The sequence below is a fragment of the Helianthus annuus genome, chromosome 2 (assembly GCF_002127325.2).
Source record: "Helianthus annuus cultivar XRQ/B chromosome 2, HanXRQr2.0-SUNRISE, whole genome shotgun sequence".
In the NCBI taxonomy this organism is placed as follows: domain Eukaryota; kingdom Viridiplantae; phylum Streptophyta; class Magnoliopsida; order Asterales; family Asteraceae; genus Helianthus; species Helianthus annuus.
The window spans coordinates 163,605,925-163,632,916 of NC_035434.2; the positions used below are offsets into that span (position 1 = coordinate 163,605,925).

A 26,992-nucleotide genomic window follows, 5' to 3' on the forward strand; every position below is an offset into this window, starting at 1 on the left:
CAAATAAGAGGATCTTGCAAATCCCTAGATACCTAAAGTCTGTTATTTCAGTTTCTTGTGTTTTATTTTATGATCAGTCTGTGGATCTTTATTACAAAGAAGTCTGTATACTTTCATTTGGACACTCAGACACTATGGTTTGTAATAGTAATTATTCACCAAGCCTTCCGCTATGCTATTTATTGTGTATATTGACTATGATGATATCAACTACGTCACGATACTCCCAGCCGGGCCCACCGGTAATATGTCGAAATATATCGGGGTGTGACAGGTTGGTATCAGAGCCAACATTGAGTGAATTAAACACTAGCCTTTTGTGTTTAATCTCAATGACACAATAAGCACATTCCTTAGACTTCCGAGTCTAGGCAAACGACCTAGGATTTATTCTTAACTTTTCTTTTATTGTTTATATTTTGTTTTACTTGTTTTAATAGGTTTATTAATCGACAATGCCGCCGCGAGTTCAAGGCAAGGGAATGGGTCCGATGAGAGGAGGACCATCAGGCCATGCGGGACCTTCTCATAGGCGCACTCCATCTGCGTCTTTTTCTAGCTCGGATTCGCATTGGGGTCATTCTTTTGAGCCAGCGAGACATTCGGTCTCGTTGAGTTCATCACCCTCGTTTCATCCATCATTTGGGCTGCTTATTCCAGACGAGCCCCAGCATTCCCATCATTCTCATGATTCACACCATTCTCACCATTCGCACCAATCCTACCACTCTTTACACTCCCATTCTTTCCATCATTCTGATTCCACTTATTCCCCAGCCCCGTTCAACCCAAACGACTATGTCAGCGATTTTCTGGGTTACAATCCCTTGAGACCCGAGGATCACTTCTCCCAAGAGATAGAGATGAATGACGACCTTGATCCAGAACCGCCAACTGGGACACCAGGCCACCCTATTAGCATCTCCAGCGGTCCTCCCTACCAAGGATCGCCATATCAAGGGCTCGACTCTTGGGCCGAAAGGTGGAACCAACTTGAATGGGCATTTACCCTTTCATTTCACAACTCTGTTGCTCAACCTCCTTTGGAAGAACCACACCTTCAAGCGGTTTCTACACCACCTCTACCTGTTGAGGAACCACCTCAACAACCACCACAACCACCTCCCGAGCCGCCGAGGCGAAGGAGGAATGCACGGATGTCGATGCAAGGGGGACCACGGTTTAGTTCTCCTCAAGGTTCAAGCTCATACCCTCCTATTCCCGAGGATCCACAAATGGGTGGACCCTCGCATATGGTGCCGGAGGATAATCACCCGCCAGTTTCTTTTGCACCACCGCCACCGCCAGTGGATTTTGAAAACCCGATTCCGACATATCCAGGTTCGTCTGGGTATAACCCATTTGAATATCCAACTTCTACGGGTTATGGAGCCCAAGATCCATATCTTACAGCAGCACAGTATAATGCACTTTATCCTTCATCTTATCCTCCAGTTTACCGAACTGGATATCCAGTGCAAGGGTATCAATACCCACCTTATTAACAACAACCTCCTCCTCAACAGATTCCAACTCAAGAAATTCTACAGAGGTTGGACCAAGTTGAGTAGAAAGCTGATGAAACCAATAAAAAGCATAACAAATTTCTCAAGGGCCTTGCGAACCTCATAAAAGGCAAGAAGAAGTAGAAGTTTATTTATTTTATTTTGTATTGTATTTCAATCAAGTCCCTATGTGGACATTTCATTTTCTGTACTAAGTTCCTGCGTGAACTTATTTTATTTTCTGTACTTAGTCCCTGTGTGGACTTATTTCCGTTTTTGTAGCCCCTGCGTGGGCAGTGTGTGTATTGCAAGACCCGTTTAGGGCATTCTTGTAATAGTTTAATGGAATTTCTTTTTGATTTTAAATATGTATTTTTATTACATTATCTTTTCTATATCATTTAAATTTTTAATTGTTCTGCCAATGAAATTTTCAAAAAGAAGTTCTTAGAGGTATAACCTAGCCAAAATATTAATGGCTGTGATGGTACAACCTTCTTAAGACAATAAATTCCCTGTTAACATCTGAAAACATGTTAACATTCCTAGCTGTGTGGTTCGAAAGACCACACAAGCTTCCAAATATACTTGGACTTTCCCAAGTCACTTTCATAGCCTATATGATCAATGTGAATCATGGCTATTAAACATCAATATGATGTATACACCAAAACATCCATTTGAGATGTGTGCCTTTGGACAAAGGTGTATTTATGACAATGATAGTTTCATATTATAAACTTCTTGTCAAAGGGGCAATGAACTATGTTCGACCCTTAAAGATCACTGATCCAAGAGATCATTGGTTATGACTTAATCGTCCTTGTGACAAGGCCTTTTGTGCCATTTAGATGTCCTTTGAGACGAGCCTTTTGTGCTATATGAAAATGTCTTTTATGACATTGACAGTTGTGACTTATATCCCCTGCCTAGTAAATATAAAGGATTATATCCTATTAATTGCCTATAATGGTTTCATTTGTAGCCTAGGCAAATCATAATCAAATAGATTCTTAATTATTATTTAAAATGGTCTATGTGGTTTATTAATACCATGGCCATCTAATCATCAATGCGATGATTCATTATATAATCTAAATATATCATTATTGTTTGGTTTAGTACTCAAATCATGGCTGGCTCTGACGAAGCAAACAGTCATCCTGTGGAAGGAAACAATAATACCAGAATAAATGTTATTGCTGCTGAATTACAAGAGATGATAAACACAGCGGTTGCACAAGCTGTGGATAATAAGTTTAAGGAGCCGAGTAATGTTCGGTCCAAAACTCATACCAAGTCCTTATCTCATTCGCATACACCGAAGAAGGATGAGTCTCAACACTCATCCAATCAGAAAAGTGAACCTCAGAGACAAGCTATATATAATCAGGCTCCAAAGTACAACAAAGGTTGTACTTATAAGTATTTCGTCTCGTGTAAACCGAGAGATTTCACGGGAGAAAAAGGGAGCAATTGACTGTATGAAGTGGTTGGATGAGATGGAAACTGTGATTGACATCAGTGGATGTGCTCAGGAAGACATAGTTAAATTTGTGTCTCAATCCTTCAAGGGCGACGCCCTAACTTGGTGGAAAGCGTTGGTGCAATCCACTGGAAAGGTTCCTCTATATAACCTTTCGTGGAACAAGTTTGTTGATCTTGTGAAGGACACTTATTGTCATCAACATGGAGTTGAAAGAATAGAAACTGACTTCCTCACTCAGGTGATGAAGGATTTGGATTCCAGGTCCTATGTGACCAGTTTCAACTCAATGTCGAGACTTGTGCCATATTTGGTCACCCCAGAACCCAAACGCATTGCGCGTTTTATCGGTGGTTTATCCCCAGAGGTTAAAGGAAACGTCAAGGCTTCTAAGCCTGCTACTTACAGATCTGCAGTAGATCTATCTTTGTCCCTTACTCTAGATGTTGTAAGGAGTAGGGCAAAGAAAACCACCGATGAAGGAAAAAGAAAGAGGGAGGAAGAGCAGTCCCATCAGTCGAACAAGAAGAACAAAGGGAACTCTGGTTCCAAGAAAGGGCAGTCAGGTGAGAAGCCCAGATGCAAGACTTGCAACAAGAGGCACTTTGGAAAGTGCAACAAGGACCCACAAGCTAAACCTTGTGGGATCTGCAAGAAGAAACGACACAAGTCTGTAGAGTGCCGGAACATCAAGGATGCGACCTGCTACGGTTGCAATGAAAAGGGGCACATCAAGACTAATTGCCCTAAGAATGCTAAGAGGCCCGAGGAGGCAAAGAAAACCAATGCTAGGGTTTTTCAGATGAATGCAAGGGAGGCGGTGAACGACGGGAACATTATAACAGGTACCTTCCTCGTTAATGATATTTATGCTAGAGTTTTATTTGATTCAGGTGCTGATAAGTCGTTCGTAGACCATAAGTTTAGTAAGTTATTGAATCTGCCTATTAAGACTCTAGACATAAAATATGAGGTAGAGCTTGCCGATGGTACCTTAGAAATAGCTTCAACTCTTCTTGATGGATGCTCTATATCCATTAAGAATCTTTCTATCCCGCTATCCCTCTTGTCAATGAAATTGGCCGGGTTTGATGTAGTTTTAGGTATGGATTGGTTGTCGCATAACCAAGCCCAAATTGCCTGTGATAAAAAGCTAGTTAACATCAAAACCCCTACTGGTGAATCTGTCACTATTCAGGGTGTTACGCAATATGGTTTGCCCGACAATATGTCTATTCTCAAGGTATCGAAGTGTCTGAAGAGCGGATGTGTCATCTACATGGCACAAGTAACTGTTGATGAACCAAAGGCTAAGATCGAAGATATTCCAATTATTTCCGAGTATCCCGATGTCTTCCTGATGAATTACCTGGATTACCTCCTGAGAGGCAAGTTGAGTTCATAATAGATATTCTGCCAGGGTCTGCACCAATTGCACGAGCTCCTTACCGTCTAGCGCCTACTGAAATGAAAGAGCTCAGGACTCAATTGGATGACTTACTGGAAAAGGGTTTCATACAACCCAGCTCTTCGCCTTGGGGAGCTCCTATACTGTTTGTGAAGAAAAAGGATGGATCAATGCGTTTATACATTGATTACCGTGAGCTAAACAAGGTAAGGATCAAGAATCATTATCCCTTACCCAGGATCGACGACTTATTCGACCAACTCCAAGGGGCAAGTTTCTTCTCGAAGATTGATTTGAGATCCGGATATCATCAACTCAAGGTTAGAACTGAAGATGTACCTAAGACAGCGTTCAAAACAAGGTATGGACATTACGAGTTTTTAGTGATGCCTTTCGGGCTCACTAATGCACCAGCAGCATTCATGGATCTCATGAATAGAGTCTGCAAGCCGTACTTAGATAAGTTTGTCATTGTCTTTATAGACGACATACTTATTTATTCTCGTAATTAGGATGATCACGAGAAACACCTTTGGTGTATTTTAGGGTTGCTTCGACAGGAGAAACTGTATGCTAAATTCTCCAAGTGCGAGTTCTGGCTTCGCGAAGTCCAATTCCTTGGACATGTTGTTAGTGAGCGTGGCATCCAAGTAGACCTTGCTAAAATAGAAGCCATCATGAAATGGGAAGCACCAAAGACACCAACAGAAATTCGCAGCTTTTTGGGATTAGCTGGTTATTATAGAAGATTCATTGAGAACTTCTCAAGGATAGCTGCACCATTGACTTCTCTGACCCGTAAGAATGTAAAATTTGATTGGGGTCCAAAAAAACAAGAGTCTTTTGAGATTCTTAAACAGAAATTGAGCAATGCTCCGGTGTTGACATTTCCCGAATGAATTGAAGAGTTTGTCGTGTACTGTGATGCTTCATACACCGGTATGGGTTGTGTACTTATGCAAAGTGGTAAGGTGATTGCCTATGCATCGCGACAACTAAAAGTGCATGAAAAGAATTACACCACCCATGATTTGGAGTTGGGTGCTGTTGTTTTTGCACTAAAATTATGGAGACACTATTTATATGGAACTAAATGTGTGATCTATTCGAATCACATAAGTCTCCAACATTTATTCAATCAAAAAGAACTCAATATGAGACAGCGCCGCTGGATGGAAACTCTAAATGACTACGATTGTGAAATTCGCTACCATCCTGACAAAGCGAATGTAGTCGCTGATGCTCTAAGCCGAAAGGAAAGAGTCAAACCTATAAGAATTAATGCCAAGAGCATTAAACTGAAGAACAGCTTGAATGAAAGGCTGTTAGCTGCACAGAAGGAAGCTGTTTTGGAAGCTAACTTTCCAAATGAAAAGTTAGGTGTAACTATTGAACAGTTAGCACCTAGCAAGGATGGAATCCTCAGACTGAATGGAAGGATTTGGGTTCCTATTCATGGAGGACTTCGAGATATAATCCTCCAGGAAGCTCACAATTCCAAATACTCAGTTCACCCTGTAGGTGACAAAATGTATCAAGATTTGAAAGCTAATTATTGGTGGATAGGTTTGAAGAAATCTATTGCCACACATGTAGCAAGTGCCTGACTTGCGCTCAGATTAAAGCTGAACATCAAAAGCCTTCGCGTCTGCTACAACAGCCAGAACTTCCCACATGGAAGTGGGAGATGGTAACCATGGATTTTATAACCAAGTTACCTAAAACAAGGCATGGAAATGATACCATATGGGTTATAGTTGACAGACTGACTAAGTCAGCACATTTCTTACCTATCAAGGAGACTCATAGCTCCGATAAACTAGCTCAGTTGTACCTGGATAAGATTGTATCTCTCCACGGAGTGCCAGTGTCTATTATATCCGATAGAAATACTAGATACACCTCTCACTTTTGGAAAAGTTTCCAACAATCTTTGGGCACTCATTTGAATTTTAGTACTGCTTACCATCCTCAGACAGATAGACAAAGTGAGCGTACAATTCAAACTTTGGAAGACATGCTTTGAGCATATGTTATTGATTTGGGAGGTAGCTAGGATGACCACCTACCTTTGATCGAGTTCTCCTATAATAGTAGCTACCATACTAGCATTCAGGTTGCGCCTTTTGAGGCATTGTATGGAAGGAAATGTAGAACACCTGTTTGTTGGGCAGAAGTAGGAGAAGCTCAGTTATCAGGACCTGATATAGTCCTTGAAACGATGGACAAGATTGTCCAGATTCGTGATCGCCTGAAAGCTGCCAGGGACAGGCAGAAAAGTTATGCTGATAAGTGGCAGAAACCTCTAAAGTTTGAAGTGGGCAATAAAGTCTTACTAAAAGTATCACCCTGGAAAGGAGTGATGCGTTTTGGTAAGAAGGGTAAGTTAAGCCCGAGATATATTGGACCATTCGAGATCATCGAATGTGTAGGCAGTGAAGCTTATAAGCTAAACTTGCCTGAGGAGCTGAGTGGAATTCATAATGTGTTCCACATTTGTAATCTCAAGAAATGTCTAGCTGATGAGTCATTAGCAATGTCTCATAAAGACGTACAGATTGATGAAAGCCTGAGATTTGTTGAAAGACCTATATTGATCGAGGATCGACAGGTTAAAAAGCTCCGAAGGAAGCACGTGCCTATAGTAAAGGTTAAATGGGACGCTCGTAGGGCCCTGAATATACGTGGGAAGTGGAGTCTACTATGCGACAGAAGTACCCTCACTTATTCCAGTAAATCTCAGGGTCGAGATTTATTTTAAGGGGTGAGGATGTAACACCACGTAAAAACGTGTCCAATTATGTAAAGACACGTGTCCTAAACTCTAAACATGTGAAAGATTGAGTTTGAAGGACTAAAATTGACAAACAGTGAAAATATGTATTCGAAGGGACTAAAAGTGTCAACATGCCAAACTTGTGCCTCTGAATGACCACACACGAAGAATATATTCTTAAACGAGTGATTAGTTGGATATAAGAAGCCGTTTATGAAAATATTCGAAAGATTATAAACTACAGGGATTAAACGTGTCAACATGTTAATTCTTACCTCTGAGTGACCTTTTAACAAACCCGAGGCTTCGAAATATTCAAATATACTCTCAAGAATAAGTAATATAAATTTCATATGGTTTCGAGATCGTTAAGCAAGTTTTCAAGACTTCGGGTTAAAAGCGTCAATACTAAGAAACTTGTATTTATGGTGATCTTTTAACGAAACCGGGCCTAACGGAGTTGGGTTATCCTCCCTTGAACCTCTACAAACAAACTACAAGGGCCTTATATGCCAGAAATGATGTTGTATAAAGTTTATAAGGACCATGGACTGAATCTGCCAAGCTTGAAACATATTTCACCTTATCAGAAGGTCGTCGCGGCCCGCGTAGACTCCTTCTGAGTCTTACGCGGCCCGCGTAAAAGTGCCCAGTTCAGAAAAAACCTGCCAGCTGTAGGTTTCAGCTCCAAACCGACTTTAACTCATTCAATTCGATACCATAGGCTGTTGGACGGACTTGTAATACTACTAGGACACCTGGGGTGATCCTAATCCTTCCAAAAACACCTACTTTGATCTCCTTGCATGCCATTCAAGTATATAAAGGCTCCTATGTTTATTTGTTCAAGTGCTCATTCACTTGCAACAACTACAACACTCATTTCTGGAGATATCTGACCTTAGAAGAGGATCAAGAAGTGTAGAAAAGATAGCTAGGACCTTATGTAAGTGTTTTAGTCCTTTCTTAATTCAGTTTATTATCTTAAAAACCGAAAAGTCAAAGATATCGTAAATAGAATTTGACTTTCGGTTTAATCACAAATGGTCCAGCCACTGTCCGAAATAAAAGTGATTATGTAACCATATTAAGGTAGGTGATTAACCCATAAAAGGGCACCTCCTAATTATTTCGTTTGACTAGTTAATTGTCGGGTCAAAATAATAAGTCAAAAAGTCAAACTGGACAGAATTTAAAATAATGATTTAAACTAATAAAACAGAGGTTATAAATTGTATTTTAGCATTCTAATAATTTGGTAATTAGTATTAGAACATGTTTAAACATGTCTAACCCGACAATTATCAGTCTAAGGTCGGTTCATAACCGAAAGTCGCAAAAGCTTCACTTTTGCTTTGACTTTCAATTCTGACCTGATTGAGCTCAATTCTTCCATGTTTTAAGCTTCCATTAGGACCACATTATACAGTAGTATAACCTCCTAGAGTTATATTACCTGGTCCTTAGTAGTTTGAATTACATACTCATGATTGTTATTATGCTTATAAATACCATATTTACCCTTTTGACATATAAATAAGATTTTTAGAAATGTGAGAGGACAAAAACCTTTGTTACTGATATATAAGCTTGTCCCGAAGATTTGACATCAGTTCTTGGTATCAAACTGAAGTTATGCTCGATATCGTAAATAGAAGTTTTTTTTAATTAAATTGCGATATCTTGCATAAGACATGTTTAAACTTGGATTTTGACCCAAAACTCATTACCTACTGTTAAGATTTTGTTTTTAAGGATTTTTAGGATTTTTGGTCAGATTATAATCTGATCATATCATAGAGTTCTTGTGTAATTCGGTAAATGACGGTAATACCCTTTTTATGCATAAAATGAAATTTACAAATGATTTGAATGCCAAACCTTTTCCTACTGATTTCATACATTAAATAAATTATTTTGGGCATTTAAAACTGATCAAAATCTCAGATTTCCATAAAACACTTTAATTATCGTTAATTAGCGATTTTACGCTAATTTGGTGCATAGTATGGTTTTAAACCATATTTAACACCTAAGACTTGTTACCTACTGAACTTTCAAGTAAATTTTCATATAATTACAGTAAGTATAAGTCATGAACTCAGACTTCCAAAAATGTCCTTAAAAGCATATGTGAAATGACCAAAATGCCCTTTTGGGGCATAGTTTGGCCATAAATGGTAAACCTCATATGTGTATAATATCTTACTGAGGTAATTTGATAAAACAAATATTTTTACTGATTACCAAAGACCAGAACCTCAGTTTGTTATAAAATCTCTTTTATAATCATTAAAATGACCAAAATGCCCTTACGGGACTTGAATTGATTTTAAATACTTTTTGGGCATATATGTTAACATCCTACTGATGTATTAACATATTTTGAGCATAATAGAATTTGTGACCTGTATATAATTTATTTGGTTACCCGTTATGCATTTATGCGTTCGGATCGGTTTATGTGACTAGTTTACGTAAAATAACCGAAACGGGTTTAACCTTATCATTAAATCCTCAAATTCCAGAATTTGTTTAGTTTACCCATATTATACAAGTATCCAAACTTGTCGGATTTAAACCACATTCTATTCCGGTCTCCGCTTAATCTAGCGTTTAGAACCGTAAAGTTTCTTTCAAGCTAGCCGGTCTAAGTCTTTGACTTAAATAAAGACCCGTTAGTATCCTAATACGTTAATAAACCTTCTATACAGATTGAGTAGCTTTGGTAGAAGGTACTTTCATAAGACTTTAGGAATATACGGCTGAGTTACTTCTTCACATCTACTCAGGTAATACTTTTAACTTATTTTCCCTTATACGGGCTTGGGATTATAATACCACTTGGCCGGGTATGAAATCATTTAATCGGATTTTGATTAATAAATTGCATAACCCGTTTTAGTCTGTTTTGTTTGATAACATAAGCATTGGGGGTTAATACGACCGTGTCCTGGATATCCTCGGCTCATTTCATTTAAAAATGGCCACGACCTATGCACGAGGTGTAGGCATACACCTGACAGATGCAAATGCTAATATAACCCACATGTTGGGGATAACTCCTTTGCGGGTTCTATTAGTGGTGAGTCGGTTAAGCATGACCGGCTTCCAAACCGGCCCCATATGTAAGACAAACATATAAATCTGTATACAAGATTATCTTAAATAATTATCCCAAGTTATAAAAGATTTGTGCCTTGTGCACTTAAATCAATTTTCATAAATGTTTTCAAATGAGTCAGTTAATTGTATTTACCAGTGTAAACTGACGTATTTTCCAAAGACTAATTGACAGGTACCTCTCGTAAATATGCTGGAGCTACTAGGTGTCAAATAAGAGGATCTTGCAAATCCCTAGATACCTGAAGTCTGTTATTTCAGTTTCTTGTGTTTTATTTTATGATCCACCTGAGGATCTTTATTACAACCAAGTCTGTATATTCTTTCATTTGGACACTCAGACACTATGGTTTGTAATAGTAATTATTCACCAAGCCTTCCTTTGTGCTATTTATTGTGTATATTAACTATGATGATATCAACTACGTCACGATACTCCCCGTCGGGCCCACCGGTAATATGTGGAAATATATCAGGGTGTGACATGTGGACACTAAATCCAAACTTAGTGTTGCTTCTAGTCCTCTTTTTGACGATCCTACTCTCTACCGGAGTTTCGCAGGTGCCCTTCAGTATCTCGCCTTCACTCGTCCGGACATCAGCTATGCAGTTCAGCAGATTTGTATGCATATGCATTCTCCTCGGATTGATCACTGGAATGCATTAAAGCGAATTATTCGCTATCTTCAGGGTACCTCTTCTCATGGACTCACACTCGGATCTGTCTCGGACTTTACTTTACGGGCTTATACAAATGCGGGTTGGGCGGGTTGTCCAGACACTCGGCGTTCTAGCTCAGGTTATTATGTTTATTTGGGCTCCAATCTTCTATCATGGTCTTCTAAACGTCAGGCGGTTGTCTCTCGCTCTAGTGCCGAGGCTGAATGTCACACCCCAACCGATGGCGGAAACATCGGGGCGTGGCACTGAGCGAAACAGATTGTCCAGAAGTTTCCATAACAATTATATTTATCAATTACTTAAAACAACATGTCCCATACCATGTCATAAAAGATAGTACAATTATTACAGATAAAATCTAGGCAAATAGTTCTGTTCCGACCACTCAGATTTCATTTGTACAGACAACTATTTGTTGGCCTCTAGGACCTTATTCTAGCCTTGCTTTCCTAGCAGATAAGCATCCTAAACACCTGTCACATACGTTAAAATAAAGTCTATACACATAGTGTAAAGGCGAGTATACAAGTTTGATAATAGCATATAAAGTTCGAAATAGTTTACGCATAACCAGCACGTACATAGAGGAAAACAAAGCATGTTAGTTTTCGACATGAACCTATCGATACCAATGACTGCGGGTTGACTTCCCAAGGCAGTTCGCAATACATGATCACCACTATAATCCATGCAAGTAATTGTCCTTAACAACCCCCGTGTGAACGGGTGCTGAGTCCAAACTATAGTACTATCGTTGCTAAGGCAGGTAGACAGCATTCCATGTGTAAACATAACAAACAAGCATTCATTAAGTCACGTATAACATGCGGTAACGGTTAGCGTTGAAAGTATTGCGTAGTGTGTTTGATGTGATTTCGAATAAATAACGTATGTAACACCCAAAAGTGCGAAAGCAAAAAGGGATCGAGTATACTCACAGCGATTGATGGATTGAAGGGAGCGCTTGAGAGTAGGGTTAGCCTGATTAGATTGATAGTATAACGATAAGTGTCACGTAAAACGATGCAAAGTACAAGTGAGTCGGACATCAGTTCGATCGGATGGTAATCCGATCGGACAGCCGATCGTTCAGATGGCAATTCGTGCAGACAGTGGTCCGGTTGGACGGTAGTCCGGTCGGATGACTGTTCGAGTGAATTGTTTCTTCCTTTGAGAAGGATGTGTTTGTGTATGATGGTTTGGCTTTTGAAGTTTTTGTTGTAGCATTTTGAAAACATTGAAGTATTTCTACCTTTCAGGTCGGTCGGTCGGGCGGTCATCCGATCGGACGGCTATCCGATAGGTTGACACTTCAGTGAGAACAAGTTCACAGCAGGTTGTCACTCGATCGGACAGCAGTCCGGTCGGGTGGTATCCTTAGTGCATTGAACATGTTTGAAAAATCGATTAAGTGTTAAAGTCCAAGTATCTCATGATCCGAAGGGCAATCCGGTCGGGTGGTAGTCCGATCGGATAGCAGTTCGTTCAATACTCAAACTTCAGATAAAGTTGGTTAAGTGTGGGACCCAAGGTGTAAGCCGTTTGGATGGCCAGTCGCTCGGATGGTTGTCCGTTCGGATAGTACTCTGGTCGGATAGCTCTCTGACCTGGTCGTTCCGTTCGTCTTTCACTTGGCCGTTTGATTGTTTATCGTTTTTATCGAGACGTTTGATAACGTGTTAGTCAACAGAATCCACGTCTTGTCCCAAGTGGTCCGATCAAATAGGAATCACCCTAGTTTGACCAGTTAAGCGGTTCAAGATGGTTGTTCTTGGTTAACCCAAAATCGGTGGTCTCGTGAGTAGAATCCAGATCTCGAACTAGCACATCACTAAGAATGAGTAGAAGACTAGAACAAGGTCCGATTCTATCGGTTTTGAGTGCACTGAGTGTAAAAGAGTTGAAAGAAAGTTAGAAACCATCTTTCAATCCTTTTTCACCATCAATGCGTCTAGATCTATGCAACATCTTTGTTTATTTGTGTTGAAATCGGTTAGATCCAAGTTGTTCTCGGTGGATTGAAGCCAAAACATGAAGTTCATAAGAACACCATGATGACGTCATCCTAGAACACCTCAAATCTAGTGATTTCACGGTTAAAAATTAAGATTCAAAAGATAGAAAGGTGTAGAAGTGCGTGTAGATCAAGAAAGTACAAGATTTAGGACGAGATCTTACCGAAATCGAAGAAAAGGTGAGGAGCACGAGCTGTTCGGTCAGAGAGTTTCCAAAAGTGGAAAGAATGCAAGTGATAGGATTCCAAAAGAGGAAAGGGTTGGTCGGTCGGATGGCACCTCGCCCGGGTGGCAGCCCGGTCGGATGGCGCCTCGACCGGATGGCAGCCCGGTCGGATGGCAATCCGGCCGGCTGGCATCTGGTTCGAGTATTTGGTGCGACGATTTTGATATTTCGATTCTGATTGCGAGCGATGCGAATACGATAGAGTTTCCAATTCAAATTACTTTTAATCCCAACCATTCATATTTCGCACTATCCCTTCTCCACTAATTATCATAATTCGATTTCGATTGAGTTCGATTGCGATTCGATTGCGTTTCGATTGATTACCAAACATACATAAATTAAACATGCACAAGTAACCCGTAAGGCACACACACACATATAACAGTAACTAAAATGCGTAATTCGAGTCGCGAGCGTGATGTTGATTAGTTTAGTTCGATTAGCGTTTAATTGACTTTATCGCATTATTACTTCCTATTGTTCACAGTCGTAAAGCGAGTTGTAGCGATAAGTATACATCGATTACTGTGATTCTTAACAATTACTCCACATAATACAACTAACGTAAAACATAAAATAGACTAGCTATAAGTTAAAGAAGTCAAAACAGGAATTGAGCAAAGAGAGACAGATTGCAATTAGAAATCTTTTCCTCCTTTGACTTTAATCTTGACTTTGACTTTGACTTTGACTTCCGAAACACGGGGTGTTACAGCCTCCCCTAATTGAGGGAATTTCGTCCCGAAATTAGGCCGAAGCCGTAACAAACAACTGTGGGTACTTCGTCTTCATGTCGCTTTCGAGTTCCCAAGTGAACTCCGCGCCTCGTTTGCCTTCCCATCAGACTTTCACAATAGGAATGCGCGAGCGTCTGAGCTGCTTGGTTTGGCGATCCATGATTTCGACGGGCTTCTCCACGAAGTGTAGTGTTTCATTTATTTGGAGGTCATCGAGGGGTACAATTAAATCATGCTCAGCCAGGCACTTTCGGAGGTTTGACACGTGTAAAGTCGGGTGGACATTACTAAGTTCCTCCGGTAGTTTAAGTCTGTAGGCGACTTTCCCGATACTTTCCAGAATCTTGAAAGGTCCAACATATCGAGGCGCTAGTTTCCCTTTCTTGCCGAATCTGACCACACCCTTCCAAGGTGATACCTTTAGGAGTACGTAGTCGCCAACATCAAATTTAAGGGGCTTGCATCGTCTATCGGCGTAAATTTTCTGTCGACTTCGAGCTTTCAACAAGTTGTCTCGAGTCTGGAGAACTTGGTCACTCGTTTCTTGTAATAGCTCAGGACCGGTTAATTGCGAGTGACCGATCTCGTGCCATACAATAGGCGATCGACATCTTCTTCCATATAAAGCCTCGAATTGTGCCATCTGAATGCTGGAATGATAACTGTTGTTGTACGAGAATTCGACTAACGGCAGGTATTTATCCCAATTACCACTGAAATCTATGACACACGAACGGAGCATGTCCTCAAGAGTGCGGATCGTTCTCTCAGTCTGACCGTCGGTTTGAGGGTGGAATGCGGTACTCAAATTAAGCGTAGTACCAAGAGCCGCTTGAAACTTTTCCCACAGTCGCGAGGTAAACCGAGCATCACGATCAGAGATGATGTCGCGAGGCGTCCCATGATTAAAAATGAACTCATCGATGTAGATTCAGGCTAATCGTTCTACCTTGTAGTCTTCCCGTATTGGCAAAAAGTGAGCTGATTTGGTCAAACGATCAACAACAACCCAAATGCTGTCGTGACCTGATGACGTGTGCGAAAGCTTTGTTATGAAGTCCATAGCTATACTTTCCCACTTCCACATGGGTATTGGGGGTTGCTCGAGTAAGCCAGAGGGCCTTTGATGTTCCGCCTTGACCCTTGCACAAGTCGGGCACTTCCCAACGTAGAGAGCAATATCCCTTTTCATACCCGGCCACCAGTACTTGTAGCGAAGATCCTGGTACATTTTATCGGCACCGGGATGAATAGAATACCGGGATTTGTGGGCTTTGTCCATCAATATCTGTCGCAAATCGGTCTGTTTAGGGATCCAAATTCGGTTCAGGAAGTGGAATATCCAATTTGATTTACTCACAAGCTGGGCTCCATCGTGATAGATTCTCTCCTTCTTCAGGATGCGTTCATTGAAACAGGCATGCTGGGCTTCGCGGATGAGGGTTTCGAGATCATATAGAGCTTGGGTATTACGGGTGCTGAACAAATAACTCCGTCTGCTGAGAGCGTCGGCAACGACATTTGCTTTGCCTGGGTGATAACGAATCTCACAGTCATAATCGTTGAGAAGTTCTTCCCATCGGCGTTAACGCATATTAAGTTCTTTCTGATCAAAGATATGTTGTAGGCTCCTATGATCGGTGAAGATCGTACACTTGGTACCATACAGGTAGTGTCGCCAAATCTTTAACGCAAAAACAACCGCGCCTAGCTCAAGATCATGGGTTGTATAGTTCTTCTCATGGATTTTGAGCTAACGAGATACGTAAGCTATAACCTTGTCCCTTGAATAAGAACACAACCAAGACCAAGGTTGGAAGCATCACAATAGATGAAATCGTCGTTTCCGTCGGGCAATGTGAGAACAGGAGCATTGCAGAGCATGTGCTTGAGGGTTTGGAAAGCAGACTCTTGTTCGGTTCCCCAAACAAAAGGCTTGTCTTTATGCCTGAGGGCAGTAAGCGGCACAACGATCTTTGACAATCCTTCGATAAATCGGCGATAATAGCCTGCTAGTCCGAGAAAAGAGCGGACTTTAGACGGGTTCTTAGGTGTAACCCAACTCTTGTGAGTTCAGGATCGGATCGTAAACGATCACTAGATCTGCGGTGGATTCGATTTAATGTGCGGAATCCGTTAAATCGAACCGTAATCGTGATGACGACAACCAGACAGAGTTTCGACACTACACACTCAAATTATGATCAACGTGACGTAATCGGAGTCGTTCTTGATGTTGTGTATGAAGAGCTTGTGAAGAACAGTTGGAACGGTTGAGCTCTTGATATTGTTCTCCGATTGCTTATCTCTCTTCACTCCTAATTCCGTTTGAAAATGAGATAATATGATATTTATAGGCAACTTAATTCCATTACAAGCGAAATCAACATTCCATGCTTTTCAAGCGAAATCCAACTCCCTGTGTGCATGCATTTCAAGCAAAATCCAACATTCCATGATATTTTATATGATGTCATCATTACGCAATGATGACATCACTTTGGATCTTGCTCAGTTTCTTCACATCGTGCCGTACCGTATACTGTCCTGACATTGCCTAACGACACTTAGTGAAACCTAGCGAAAACTCTATCCGGTATTTTACAGACTCAAGACACTAGACTTTACATGTATAGTTAGATTTCTATCTATGGCCACACACATAGTGCACCAACAATCTCCCCCTTGGACATAGCTAGAAATCTGTGATGTTTAGTCTTGAACTGCCTTGGATAACATCTTCAAGTGAAATCACAGTCTCCCCCTTGAATGATGCCCCGAATTTCTAAGATTTGACGTTTAATCTTACTCCCCCTTTCATTTAGCTTCCTGCACATTCTCTACCAAGAAATTAAAATCGAAATCTTTACGTTTTGGGTAGAAATTAATTGAAACATTCTCAAATTTTATCTTCACTTTTCATCACAAACACACTCTCCCAACCCTGTTGTTCATCATGTTTAGCACTTGGGATTTTGAATATCAGCTCTCCAACATCAGTTGTCGAAAATCTTTTTGAATTTTTCAAAATTTTATGCTAAAACACACTAAAATCTTTTTGGATTTAAGAAAATAAACTATATACAGACATATTTTTGTGAGTTTGCGTTAGAGGATCATATTAGTTTATGAGACAATTCACTAGCATCATTAAGCTTTTAGACATTTTAAGTTCTAAACGATTCACGTTGATTGACGATATTTTGTTCTCTTAAGGTCAATCTAAAAATTTTCGAAATGCTTACCGATACGTTAAAGTATATTAATTTTGCACTAAATTCTTATGGACCCCACAATCTCAGCATATCCCCTCATCAAGCAATACACTAACTCAAGTAATGCCTTTAAACTTTCATCAACTGTGATTTGTGCAAAAACAAAGCAGAATGTTTAAACATTAACAATCAGGTCGATACTTCCGTATACGCAGAGAAAGTCCAATGTTTAAACAAAATAAGAAATAAAAACAAGTTGAAATTGTTTAGGCTTTAACTACCAGTTCGATACTCCCGTATACGCAGAGGTGATCCAAAGCTTAAACGAAACACCAAAGAAAATAAAGCAGAACGTTTAGGCAATAACATCCAGTTCGATACTCACGTATACGCAGAGGATGTCCAGTGCTTAAATAAAATAAAGAAATCAAACAAGTTTAAATCTTTGCAAAAGAAATACACAATCATAGTGTCATTTTCAGCAAAGTTGTGAAAGCTCACAAACTTAACCAGTTTTTATGCTTTTTGGCATTCAGCGATTACTGAGCAGGCACACAATCAAGAAGGACAAAACTAAGTACTATGCTTTTGATCATGTTTTCCACTAGAACTAGGCTTTTTCTTTATGTTTGTATCATTATTGCAAATCTACTAGTCTAGCTGAGCCTATCGTCACATCTTTAGTGAGACCGTTTATCACTTTTAGACTTTACATTTCTTTAGCATGCTGTGATAGTCCACTGATTTTCTATCATTTCCTCTTGTTTCAGCAAAACTCATTTTTAAATTTTTCATGTTTTTGACATTTTCAAATTTTCTAATTTTTTTTTAAATTTTTACTCCCCATAAAATCAAAATATGTTTCAATTTTGATTTTCTGGGAAAATTTGAAACAAACTGTACAAACTTAACAACTTGATGAGAATCACTTCAATTCTCCGTCCACCTGGCGTAAACAATCAGAACTCCCCCTTACAACAAACTATTTTCCCATTATGATTTCAAAACACTTAAGTTTGTTTTAATCAAAATGGTTTTTCCGGAAAACTTAGTTTGTTAATCAACCACTTGTAGGTTCGGGGTCATTTCATCACTTTGTTCTCCTCAAACACCCGAAAGATTTATCATTTCTGGTTTTAAAACTCAACACCACTTGTAGAAAATCAAGTACAACTTAATGTCCCTGATTTACCACATGTAAGACGAAAAATCACCAGAGTGAAATTTCTCAAGAAAGATGCCGATTCATGTTCCACGCTTACCAACTTGGGAACTCCGGCAAGTCAGGTTTTTCATTTGAAAAGTTTCAACCAAGCCTGACGGTCCTTGGGTGTTTTTGAAATTCCTTTTGACAATGATGGAAAATTTTCATCATTCATTGTCAAACTGGAATCTCCACTTTTTACCTCAACCAATGGCTCCTCTGGCTTTGACGAACCAGAAACATTGCCTACACATGGCTTGTCTGACTTTGACCTGTCAGATTCATCGCCTGAAGGCGGCTTGTCTGACTTCAACACGTCAGATTCATCGCCGACCATTTTCTCTTTCCTTTTTAACCTGTCTGTCCTCAGATTTGTATCTGATGAACTCAGTTTGCTTGATTTATCAGTCTTTGAAGAGTAAAGTGGTTTATCAGAGTTTTTATCTGATTTTCCTTTTGTATCCGAGGACAAAATCTCCAAGTATTCTCATGCTTTCTTCCTCTTCTTCCTCAGTCTGTCTTTCTGCCCCTGTGAAAGTTTAACTTTCTTTTCTTGAATTGTCTGTTCTTGAACTTTAGGTTTTTGAACCTTCTGTTCTTTGGGCTTGACATTGACTGGAATCTTTGCCATTTTCTGAAATACCACCCTCGATCTTCTCATAGATCTCCCTGGGCAATCTCTGGCAATGTGACCTTTGATGTTGCATTCATAACATCTTCTCATCTCAAAAATCCTTCTCTGGCAGTCAACAACAATGTGTCCTTGATATCCACAATTGTAACACACTCTGTTGTCATATCGTTCTTCATTTTCAACCCAAATACTCAAATCATAGCATTGATTTGATTTGTAGTACTGATCATTTCTCAATTTGCTATCATTGAAATGATTAGCCTTGGGTGAATTCCCATTCCATCTTCTCCTTTGAGCTGGATTTTGCATTTGAGCACTGTGGTCCAACCTGCACCACTTTTCACCAACTATTTTTGAGTTTTTATTTTCTGATTTTTGTGATTTTTTAATATGATTGGATGACTGAACTGATGAACTTTTATTATCTTTTTGGGAATTTTTCAAATTTTTAACTTTTTGTTTTTGTTCTACAGTCTTCTTCAAAGGTTTCTGCGTAGAGCATTCACCTTTTTCAGTAGAATGTAAAACAGTTTCTTGAAATTTTTCTTTTAATTTCAAAAAAAATTTTTGTTTTTCATTTTCATCATCAGCTCCTTCATCACAATCCTCAAGTTTGACATTGTCAAAGTTTGTGACATTGTCACTTATTGGAACAGAATTGATCGGTTTTGGACAGGGATGATTCAAAAACTCTGAAGAAGTCACAAAACCTTTCAATTTCTTTTCAAGTTCATCAATCTTGTTTCTTGAATTCTCAGCTTCGTTTTCAAGCTAAGATATTCTTTCAAGATGAGACTAGATTGATTTTTCATTCTCATTCTTCATGTTTTCAAGAACAGACTTTTCATTGTTCAAAACTTTTATCTGTTCTTGAAACTTTGTTTCATTTGCTTTCAAATTTTTGTTTTCTAGCTTTATCCAGAAATCTTCATTTTCTGAAGATTTCTCTTTGCTTTTAAAAACTTTTTCTTCTAAATCTTTGATTTTTTTTCGAGCACCTTCACCTTCTTTTTCAAGTCTAATAATATTCTGAAGATGGGAATTTATCATTTTTTGATTTTCAATGTTATTTTTACTAAAAACATTTCTCCCATCTTCAAGAATTTTTATTTGACTTTGAAATTCTTTTTCCATTTTTAATTTTTCATTTTCAAAACTTTTGATTTTATCATCAAAGATTTTTGTACTTTCTTTCAGTTTCTTGTTTCCCAATGTCAAACTGTTCAAATTACTTAACAGTTTGTCATTTTCATCTTTCAGTTTTTCACAATCTCCCTGCAAAACAAGAATCTGTATATCATCAGCTTGCTTCTTATCATTCAACTTTTTGACTTCCAAAGTCAAACTTTCCGCATCTTTCAAGAGTTTGTCATTTTCAGTCTTAAAGCTGTCACATTTAGAGCACACTGATTTAGAACTTGAAGATCCAAACTTCACAGATTCTTCAACTTTTGAAGCTTCTTCTTCCTTTGTCCTGAATGTACCTGCACAAAAAATTTTAACGAAATCAAGAGGATTCGCATTCTCATCAATATAACAACCCCTCTTCATATCGTATTTCATAACATATTTTGCTCTAATACATTCAACAATCCTTTTGTTCATCTCATCAATCACATCTAAACTCATATCCACTAAATGAGTTTCCAAAACTTTTATCAATTCTTTCCTTTTCTTTCCATTTTCAAATTCATGAGTTTTAAGCTTACTGATGAATCCTTTTAGATATAGTTTCGAAAAATTTGAATCCTTTCTTAAATTTTTCAAACATTCACTCCATTCAATAGGTAATGCATCAGCAAACTTTGTTATTTTTTCAGCATCTGATAAGAAAATCTCATGATTTTTTAGGTAACCCAGTAAAACATTATATCGGTTTTCTAGATCATCCAATGTTTCATTTTTCAAGCACACAAAATATTTAAACCTTTTTACCTAAACATCCTTTTTCACATTTCTATAACTCTCATATATAAATCCTCGATTCCAATTATTAAAACTCTCAAAATAATAATTTTCTTGTTCATCAAACATCATTGTCATCTTTTAAACAATCCCGACAAGTTTTCTCACAAATGAACACAAATTCAAGCTAAAACAATGTTTAAAGCGGAATCAGAATTTTCAAGCGAAATAGCAACAATAACAATGACCCTGATTCCGCTTGAAATTTCAAGCGGAATTAGAAACACTTGGAGCGGAATCAGATAAAAGCTGATTTCGCTCAAAAACACTTTCAAGTGAAATAGATCAACTCGAGCGAATCACTGATTTCAGGTTGGAGTGGAATCAGAAAAGTATCTTGGAGCGGAATCAGAAATGTATCTCGAGCGAAATCAGAAGATTCGAGCGGAATTAGAACCATATCAAATGAAAAACCTCATTTCGCTCAGAATTTCGAGCGGAATCAACGAAATGCTCACTCAAGCGGAATCAGGTTACGAGCCATTTTTTACCAATTTTAATCAGTATTTCAAGCTGAAACTCTCAAGGGTTTGTTAATTGTCAATTTTACACAATATGTCAAAAATTTGGCCGATTTTAACCGTGAAAATCTAAATAATTATGAAAAGAAGGTGTATAAATCAGAATATTTCAGCGAAAACGAGCTAAACGGTAAGAACTCTTCCTCCTGAGCTCTGATACCACTTGTGAGTTCAGGATCGGATCGTAAACGATCACTAGATCTGCGGTGGATTCGATTTAAGCGGAATCCGTTAAATCGAACCGTAATCGTGACGATGACAACCGGACAGAGTTTCGACACTACACACTCAAAATCTGATCAACGTGACGTAATCGGAGTCGTTCTTGATGTTGTGTATGAAGAGCTTGTGAAGAACAGTTGGAACGGTTGAGCTCTTGATATTGTTCTCCGATTGCTTATCTCTCTTCACTCCTGATTCCGTTTGAAAATGAGATAATATGATATTTATAGGCAGCTTAATTCCATTACAAGCGAAATCAACATTCCATGCTTTTCAAGCGAAATCCAACTCCCTGTGTGCATGCATTTCAAGCGAAATCCAACATTCCATGATATTTTATATGATGTCATCATTATGCAATGATGACATCACTTTGGATCTTGCTCAGTTTCTTCACATCGTGCCGTACCGTATACTGTCCTGACATTGCCTAACGACACCTAGTGAAACCTAGCGAAAACTCTATCCGGTATTTTACAGACTCAAGACACTAGACTTTACATGTACAGTTAGATTTCTATCTATGGCCACACACATAGTGCACCAACAACTCTTAACTGCTTCAATCTTCGCGGGATCGACATGAATATCTTGACTATTAACAATGTGACCCAGAAATTGAACCTCCTCTAGCCAGAATTCACACTTGGAGAACTTGGCATAGAGTTGATTCCCCTGGAGTAGTTCGAGAACCAAACGTAGATGTTGCGCGTGTTCGGCTTTCAACTTGGAAAAGATCAAGACATCGTCGATGAACATGATGATGAAACGGTCAAGATAGGGTTTACACACGTGATTCATCAGATCCATGAAAACCGCGGGTGCGTTGGTTAAACCAAAAGGCATAACAACGAACTCATAGTGGCTGTATCGAGTGCGAAAAGCGGTTTTGGGTATATCTTCCTCTTGAATGCGTAGCTGGTGATAGCCTGAGTGTAGATCGATCTTCGAGAAACACGTAATAGCTTATCAAACAAATCGTCAATGCGGGGCAAAGGATAGCGGTTCTTGATGGTTAGCTTATTCAATTCCCGGTAGTCGATGCACATCCTGAATGACCCATCCTTCTTTTTGACGAAAAGGACTGGCGCGCCCCAAGTAGAGGTGCTCGGGCGAATGAAGCCTTTCTCAAGTAATTTTTGGAGTTGGTTCGAGAGTTCACGCATTTCGGACGGCGCGAGTCGGTAAGGAGCTTTGGCAACAGGGTTGGCTCCAGGAATGAGGTCGATTCGGCAGTCGATATCACGACTTGGCGGTAGTCTAGGAAGATCGTCAGGGAACACCTGAGGAAATTCATGGACCACAGGAACGTCTTTCACTCCTGTCTTCTTTTTCTTTTCCTTCTCTGCTACTACAATGTTAGCCAAGAAAGCGTTGTATTCCTTGCGGTGATACTTGCTAGCTTGGACACATGACATAAGTTTGAGGCCTTTCGAAGCAGTTTCGCCATAAACACACAATAAATCATCATTCGCGAGCGAAAATCGAATCATCTTGTCGAAGCATACAACTTCAGCATGTTTTCGAGAAGAAAGTCCATGCCTACTATGACATCGAAACTTCTGAGTTACATCGGAATAAGGTCGATTGGGAAAATGTGATTGTTGAGCTCAAGAGTACAACCACGGAGAACAGAATTAACGGCGACAATCCTTCCGGTGGCGACTTCAACATCGAATGTCAAGGGGAGATGGGAGCGTTTACGACTAAGGAGCTTCTCAAATTCAAACGACACAAAGATATTATTGGCTCCAGTATCAAACAAACATGACGCATAAATACCATTCACAAGGAACGTACCATTGACCACGTTGTTGTCAGCCTGGGCTTGGCGTGCATTGATGTTGAATGTTCTGGCGCGTGCGACTTGTTGTTGCTGCTGCTGCGGCTGCTGCTGATGAGGCTGCTGCTGCAGGGGCTCTTGTTTCATAACCCTGTTCGGGCACATGTTCGCAAAGTGGTTAGGATCACCACATGCGAAACAGACTATGGCGTTGAAAAGCGGGTTCCTGAGCCGCTTGATGGCCTTGCGGGGCTGGGAGCAGAGCTTGATGAGCAGTGGCAGGAGCTGCGGTGTTGCGGGGACCAGTATGGCAGTTGACAGTGAAGTGGCCGTACATGTTGCAGTGGGCGCAGAAACGACAGGCAAGACCCACTGGATGATGATAAGAGCATGTTGGGCAAACCGGGTGAGGGCCTGTGTATGCACGCTTTGCAGGCGGTGCATAAGTAACTGGTGCAGGACGGTGGTGAGACTGCTGCTGAGCTGGTACGGCTTGAAGTGGAGCAGCAGTGGTGGTGACAGCACAGTTCTTGTTGCTAGAGCTGCTGTTGTTGTTCTTCTTCCTGTGGCGTGAGGACTTTGACGGTTGAGCAGTGGCGGTTTCGGCGGATGGTGCGGCGGTAGCTTGATGGAGAGACTTTGAAGCTTTATCCCAAAAACCAGCTTTTACCCGCTTGTCGTTGATCTCGGCGGCAAGCAGATAAGTTTCTTCGATCGTTGTTGTCTTTGCGGCATGAACAAAATCAGCAACACAGTCGAGTAGAGCTCGAATGTACTTCTTGATTGCCATATCAGACGTCTTCACTTGATCGGGGCAGATGATGCTGAGCTGCTTAAAGCGAGCAGTCATGGCAGCGTTGTCTCCATCCTTCTGCTTAATGTTCCAAAACTCGTCCTCCAGCTTTTGGCGTTCATGGGGAGGGAAAAATTCATCCATCATGATGGCCTGCAACTCTTCCCAGGTCAGCTCATAAGCTGCATCATTCCCGCGTTTGTTTCGCTCGGCCGTCCACCAGTCTAGTGCGCGGGACTGGAAGACGCCGGTTGCGTTTAGGGTATGGAGATTTTCAGGACAACCGCTTTGGCGCAGAGTGACTTCGATGGAATCGAACCATTGAAACATAGCCGTTGGGCCATCTTCTCCGGTGAATTCCTTTGGACCGCAAGCCTTGAACTGCTTGAAGCTGAAAGCAGTCTTGGTAGCAACTTTAGGAGCTTCGCTTCTAGACTCCTCAGACGATTTGCTGACGTTCTCGTAAATTTCACTCACGATCTGGGGAACAACCTTGGCCACTTGCTTAGCGAGGATGGAAGCAAGGCGTTTGTCCCGTTGTTCTTGGCGAGTGAGTCGTGGGTGTCGAGGTCCTGATGATGGTCCGGTTGACATTGTCTGCAACAGACATCGTCATAGGTCTCAGACACGTCATAATCGAATCTCACCTCACACGTTTGACACTTACTAAAGCTCAGTAACACGCATGATTACGTAATCACATAGGCACGAAATCACAAATTCATAGAATCACATAAACACGTAGGGCACAGAATCACAAAAGCACATAAGCACGTAGGGCACAGAATCACAGAAGCACATACGCATGTAATCACAGAGGCAGTCAGAATACAGAAACCTATCCTTCAAAATCCGCGAGCGTTCGAATATAGCGATCGCGTTTGGAATAGCGAGTAGTATAGTATAAGCGTATAACATAGCATGAGGTCGTCCATGATTTTGCGATTTGTCAGCGTTTTGAGGTAGAATTGCAGTGCGAGTCGTGTGTGTTGATCGTTGCGAAAGCAAAAATCGAATAAGTCTCCAAAATTTAAACACATAAACAGATAAATACATATAAACACATAAAATCAACGAGTCATCAGAATCAGCAGTTGCGGGCTCAGAATCGAAACACATAAAAATCAAGAAATAGATTATCTGCGGCTATTAGACATTGACTACCCAAAGCGATTCGACTATTCTCAAGGACTTGTCGTACACATTTTGACTTTCAGGATCGGGCCTCTTCCTCGATTCTTGGGCATCCGGCACACATCCCTCTAGTCATACCGTGAGTTCAGGTCGTTGAAGTCCGTCGAGACTTTGGTGAGAGTTTTTGTAAAACCAAGTAAAAGTCGGAACAAGTCGTCAAGGTTAGGGTTTCACCCCTGGCTTAACAACTTCTTTCTTATTTTAAATAAAATAGAGACGGAAATTCGCGATAAAGTATGGATTTCACTCCTGGTTCAACGCGAATTCTCGCGTTTTATAGATAAATACAGATCAAACAAGCAATTTAATCGAGAGTTTGTGGTTTTCACACCTAATCTCGACTTAATCGCCTATCCAAAATTGAAATTTCGAGTGCAGTGATAGTGTAGTGTAGGCGAGAATAACGAGAGATAGCAGTAAGCTCATACATAATTCCTACTGGACATGCACGAGTCGGTCTATGGTTCCTAACTATAGACTAGGTCTCTAAGACATCGACCCGGACTAGGTCGAGTCTTGCCTAATTCCCTATAGTTATGGCTCTGATACCAATCTGTCACACCCCAACCGATAGCGGAAACATCGGGGCGTGGCACAGAGCGAAACAGATTGTCCAGAAGTTTCCATAACAATTATATTTATCAATTACTTAAAATAACATGTCCCATACCATGTCATAAAAGATAGTACAATTATTACAGACAAAATTTAGGCAAATAGTTCTATTCCGACCACTCAGATTTCATTTGTACAGACAACTATTTGTTGGCCTCTAGGACCTTATTCTAGCCTTGCTTTCCTAGCAGATAAGCATTCTAAACACATGTCACATACATTAAAATAAAGTCAATACACATAGTGTAAAGGCGAGTATACAAGTTTGATAATAGAATATAGAGTTCGAAATAGTTTACGCATAACCAGCACGTACATAGAGGAAAACGAAGCATGTTAGTTATCGACATGAACCTATCGATACCAATGACTGCGGGTTGACTGCCCAAGGCAGTTCGCAATACATGATCACCATGGTAATCCATGCAAGTAATTGTCCTAAACAGCCCCCGTGTGAACGGGTGCTGAGTCCAAACTATAGTACTATCGTTGCTAAGGCAGGTAGACAACATTCCATGTGTAAACATAACAAACAAGCATTCATTAAGTCACGTATAACATGCGGTAACGGTTAGCGTTGAAAGTATTTTGTAGTGTGTTTGATGTGATTTCGAATAAGTAACGTATGTAACACCCAAAAGTGCGAAAGCAAAAAAGGGATCGAGTATACTCACAGCGAATGATAGATTAAAGGGAGCGCTTGAGAGTAGGGTTAGCCTGATTAGATTGATAGGATAACGATAAGTGTCGCGTAAAACGATGCAAAGTACAAGTGAGTCGGACAGCAGTCAAAATTGATCGGACCGTCGGTCGTTCGAATGGCAATTCGTGCGGACAGTGGTCCGGTCGGATGGTAGTCCGGTCGGATGACTGTTCGAGTGAATTG

At 40.1% G+C, this 26,992-nt stretch overlaps 2 protein-coding genes across 2 annotated transcripts; both read left to right on the forward strand.

Annotated features, from left to right (window-relative positions):
• The first annotated feature begins 455 nt into the window (after nucleotides 1-455).
• LOC110892651 (extensin-like) lies at nucleotides 456-2,985 on the forward strand. The gene is made up of 2 exons (XM_022139803.1): nucleotides 456-1,483; nucleotides 2,628-2,985. Exons 1-2 carry the CDS (start codon nucleotides 456-458, stop codon nucleotides 2,983-2,985), a joined length of 1,386 nt encoding a protein of 461 aa, XP_021995495.1.
• A 4-nt stretch (nucleotides 2,986-2,989) lies between these two features.
• Nucleotides 2,990-4,396, forward strand: LOC110892650. Its single transcript, XM_022139802.1, has 2 exons — nucleotides 2,990-3,836; nucleotides 4,089-4,396. The coding sequence occupies exons 1-2, from the start codon at nucleotides 2,990-2,992 to the stop codon at nucleotides 4,394-4,396; spliced, it is 1,155 nt and encodes a 384-aa protein (XP_021995494.1).
• Nucleotides 4,397-26,992: the final 22,596 nt, after the last annotated feature.

What these genes read in the sequence shown, in the direction of transcription:
- LOC110892651 (XM_022139803.1), top strand. Translation starts at nt 456, where the DNA reads ATGCCGCCGCGAGTTCAAGGCAAGGGAATGGGTCCGATGAGAGGAGGA. An exon ending in ACTGGATATCCAGTGCAAGG is followed by an intron (nt 1,484 to 2,627) that starts GTATCAATACCC and finishes TGTTTGGTTTAG; the next exon opens with TACTCAAATCATGGCTGGCT.
- LOC110892650 (XM_022139802.1), top strand. Translation starts at nt 2,990, where the DNA reads ATGAAGTGGTTGGATGAGATGGAAACTGTGATTGACATCAGTGGATGT. An exon ending in CGACGGGAACATTATAACAG is followed by an intron (nt 3,837 to 4,088) that starts GTACCTTCCTCG and finishes GGTTTGATGTAG; the next exon opens with TTTTAGGTATGGATTGGTTG.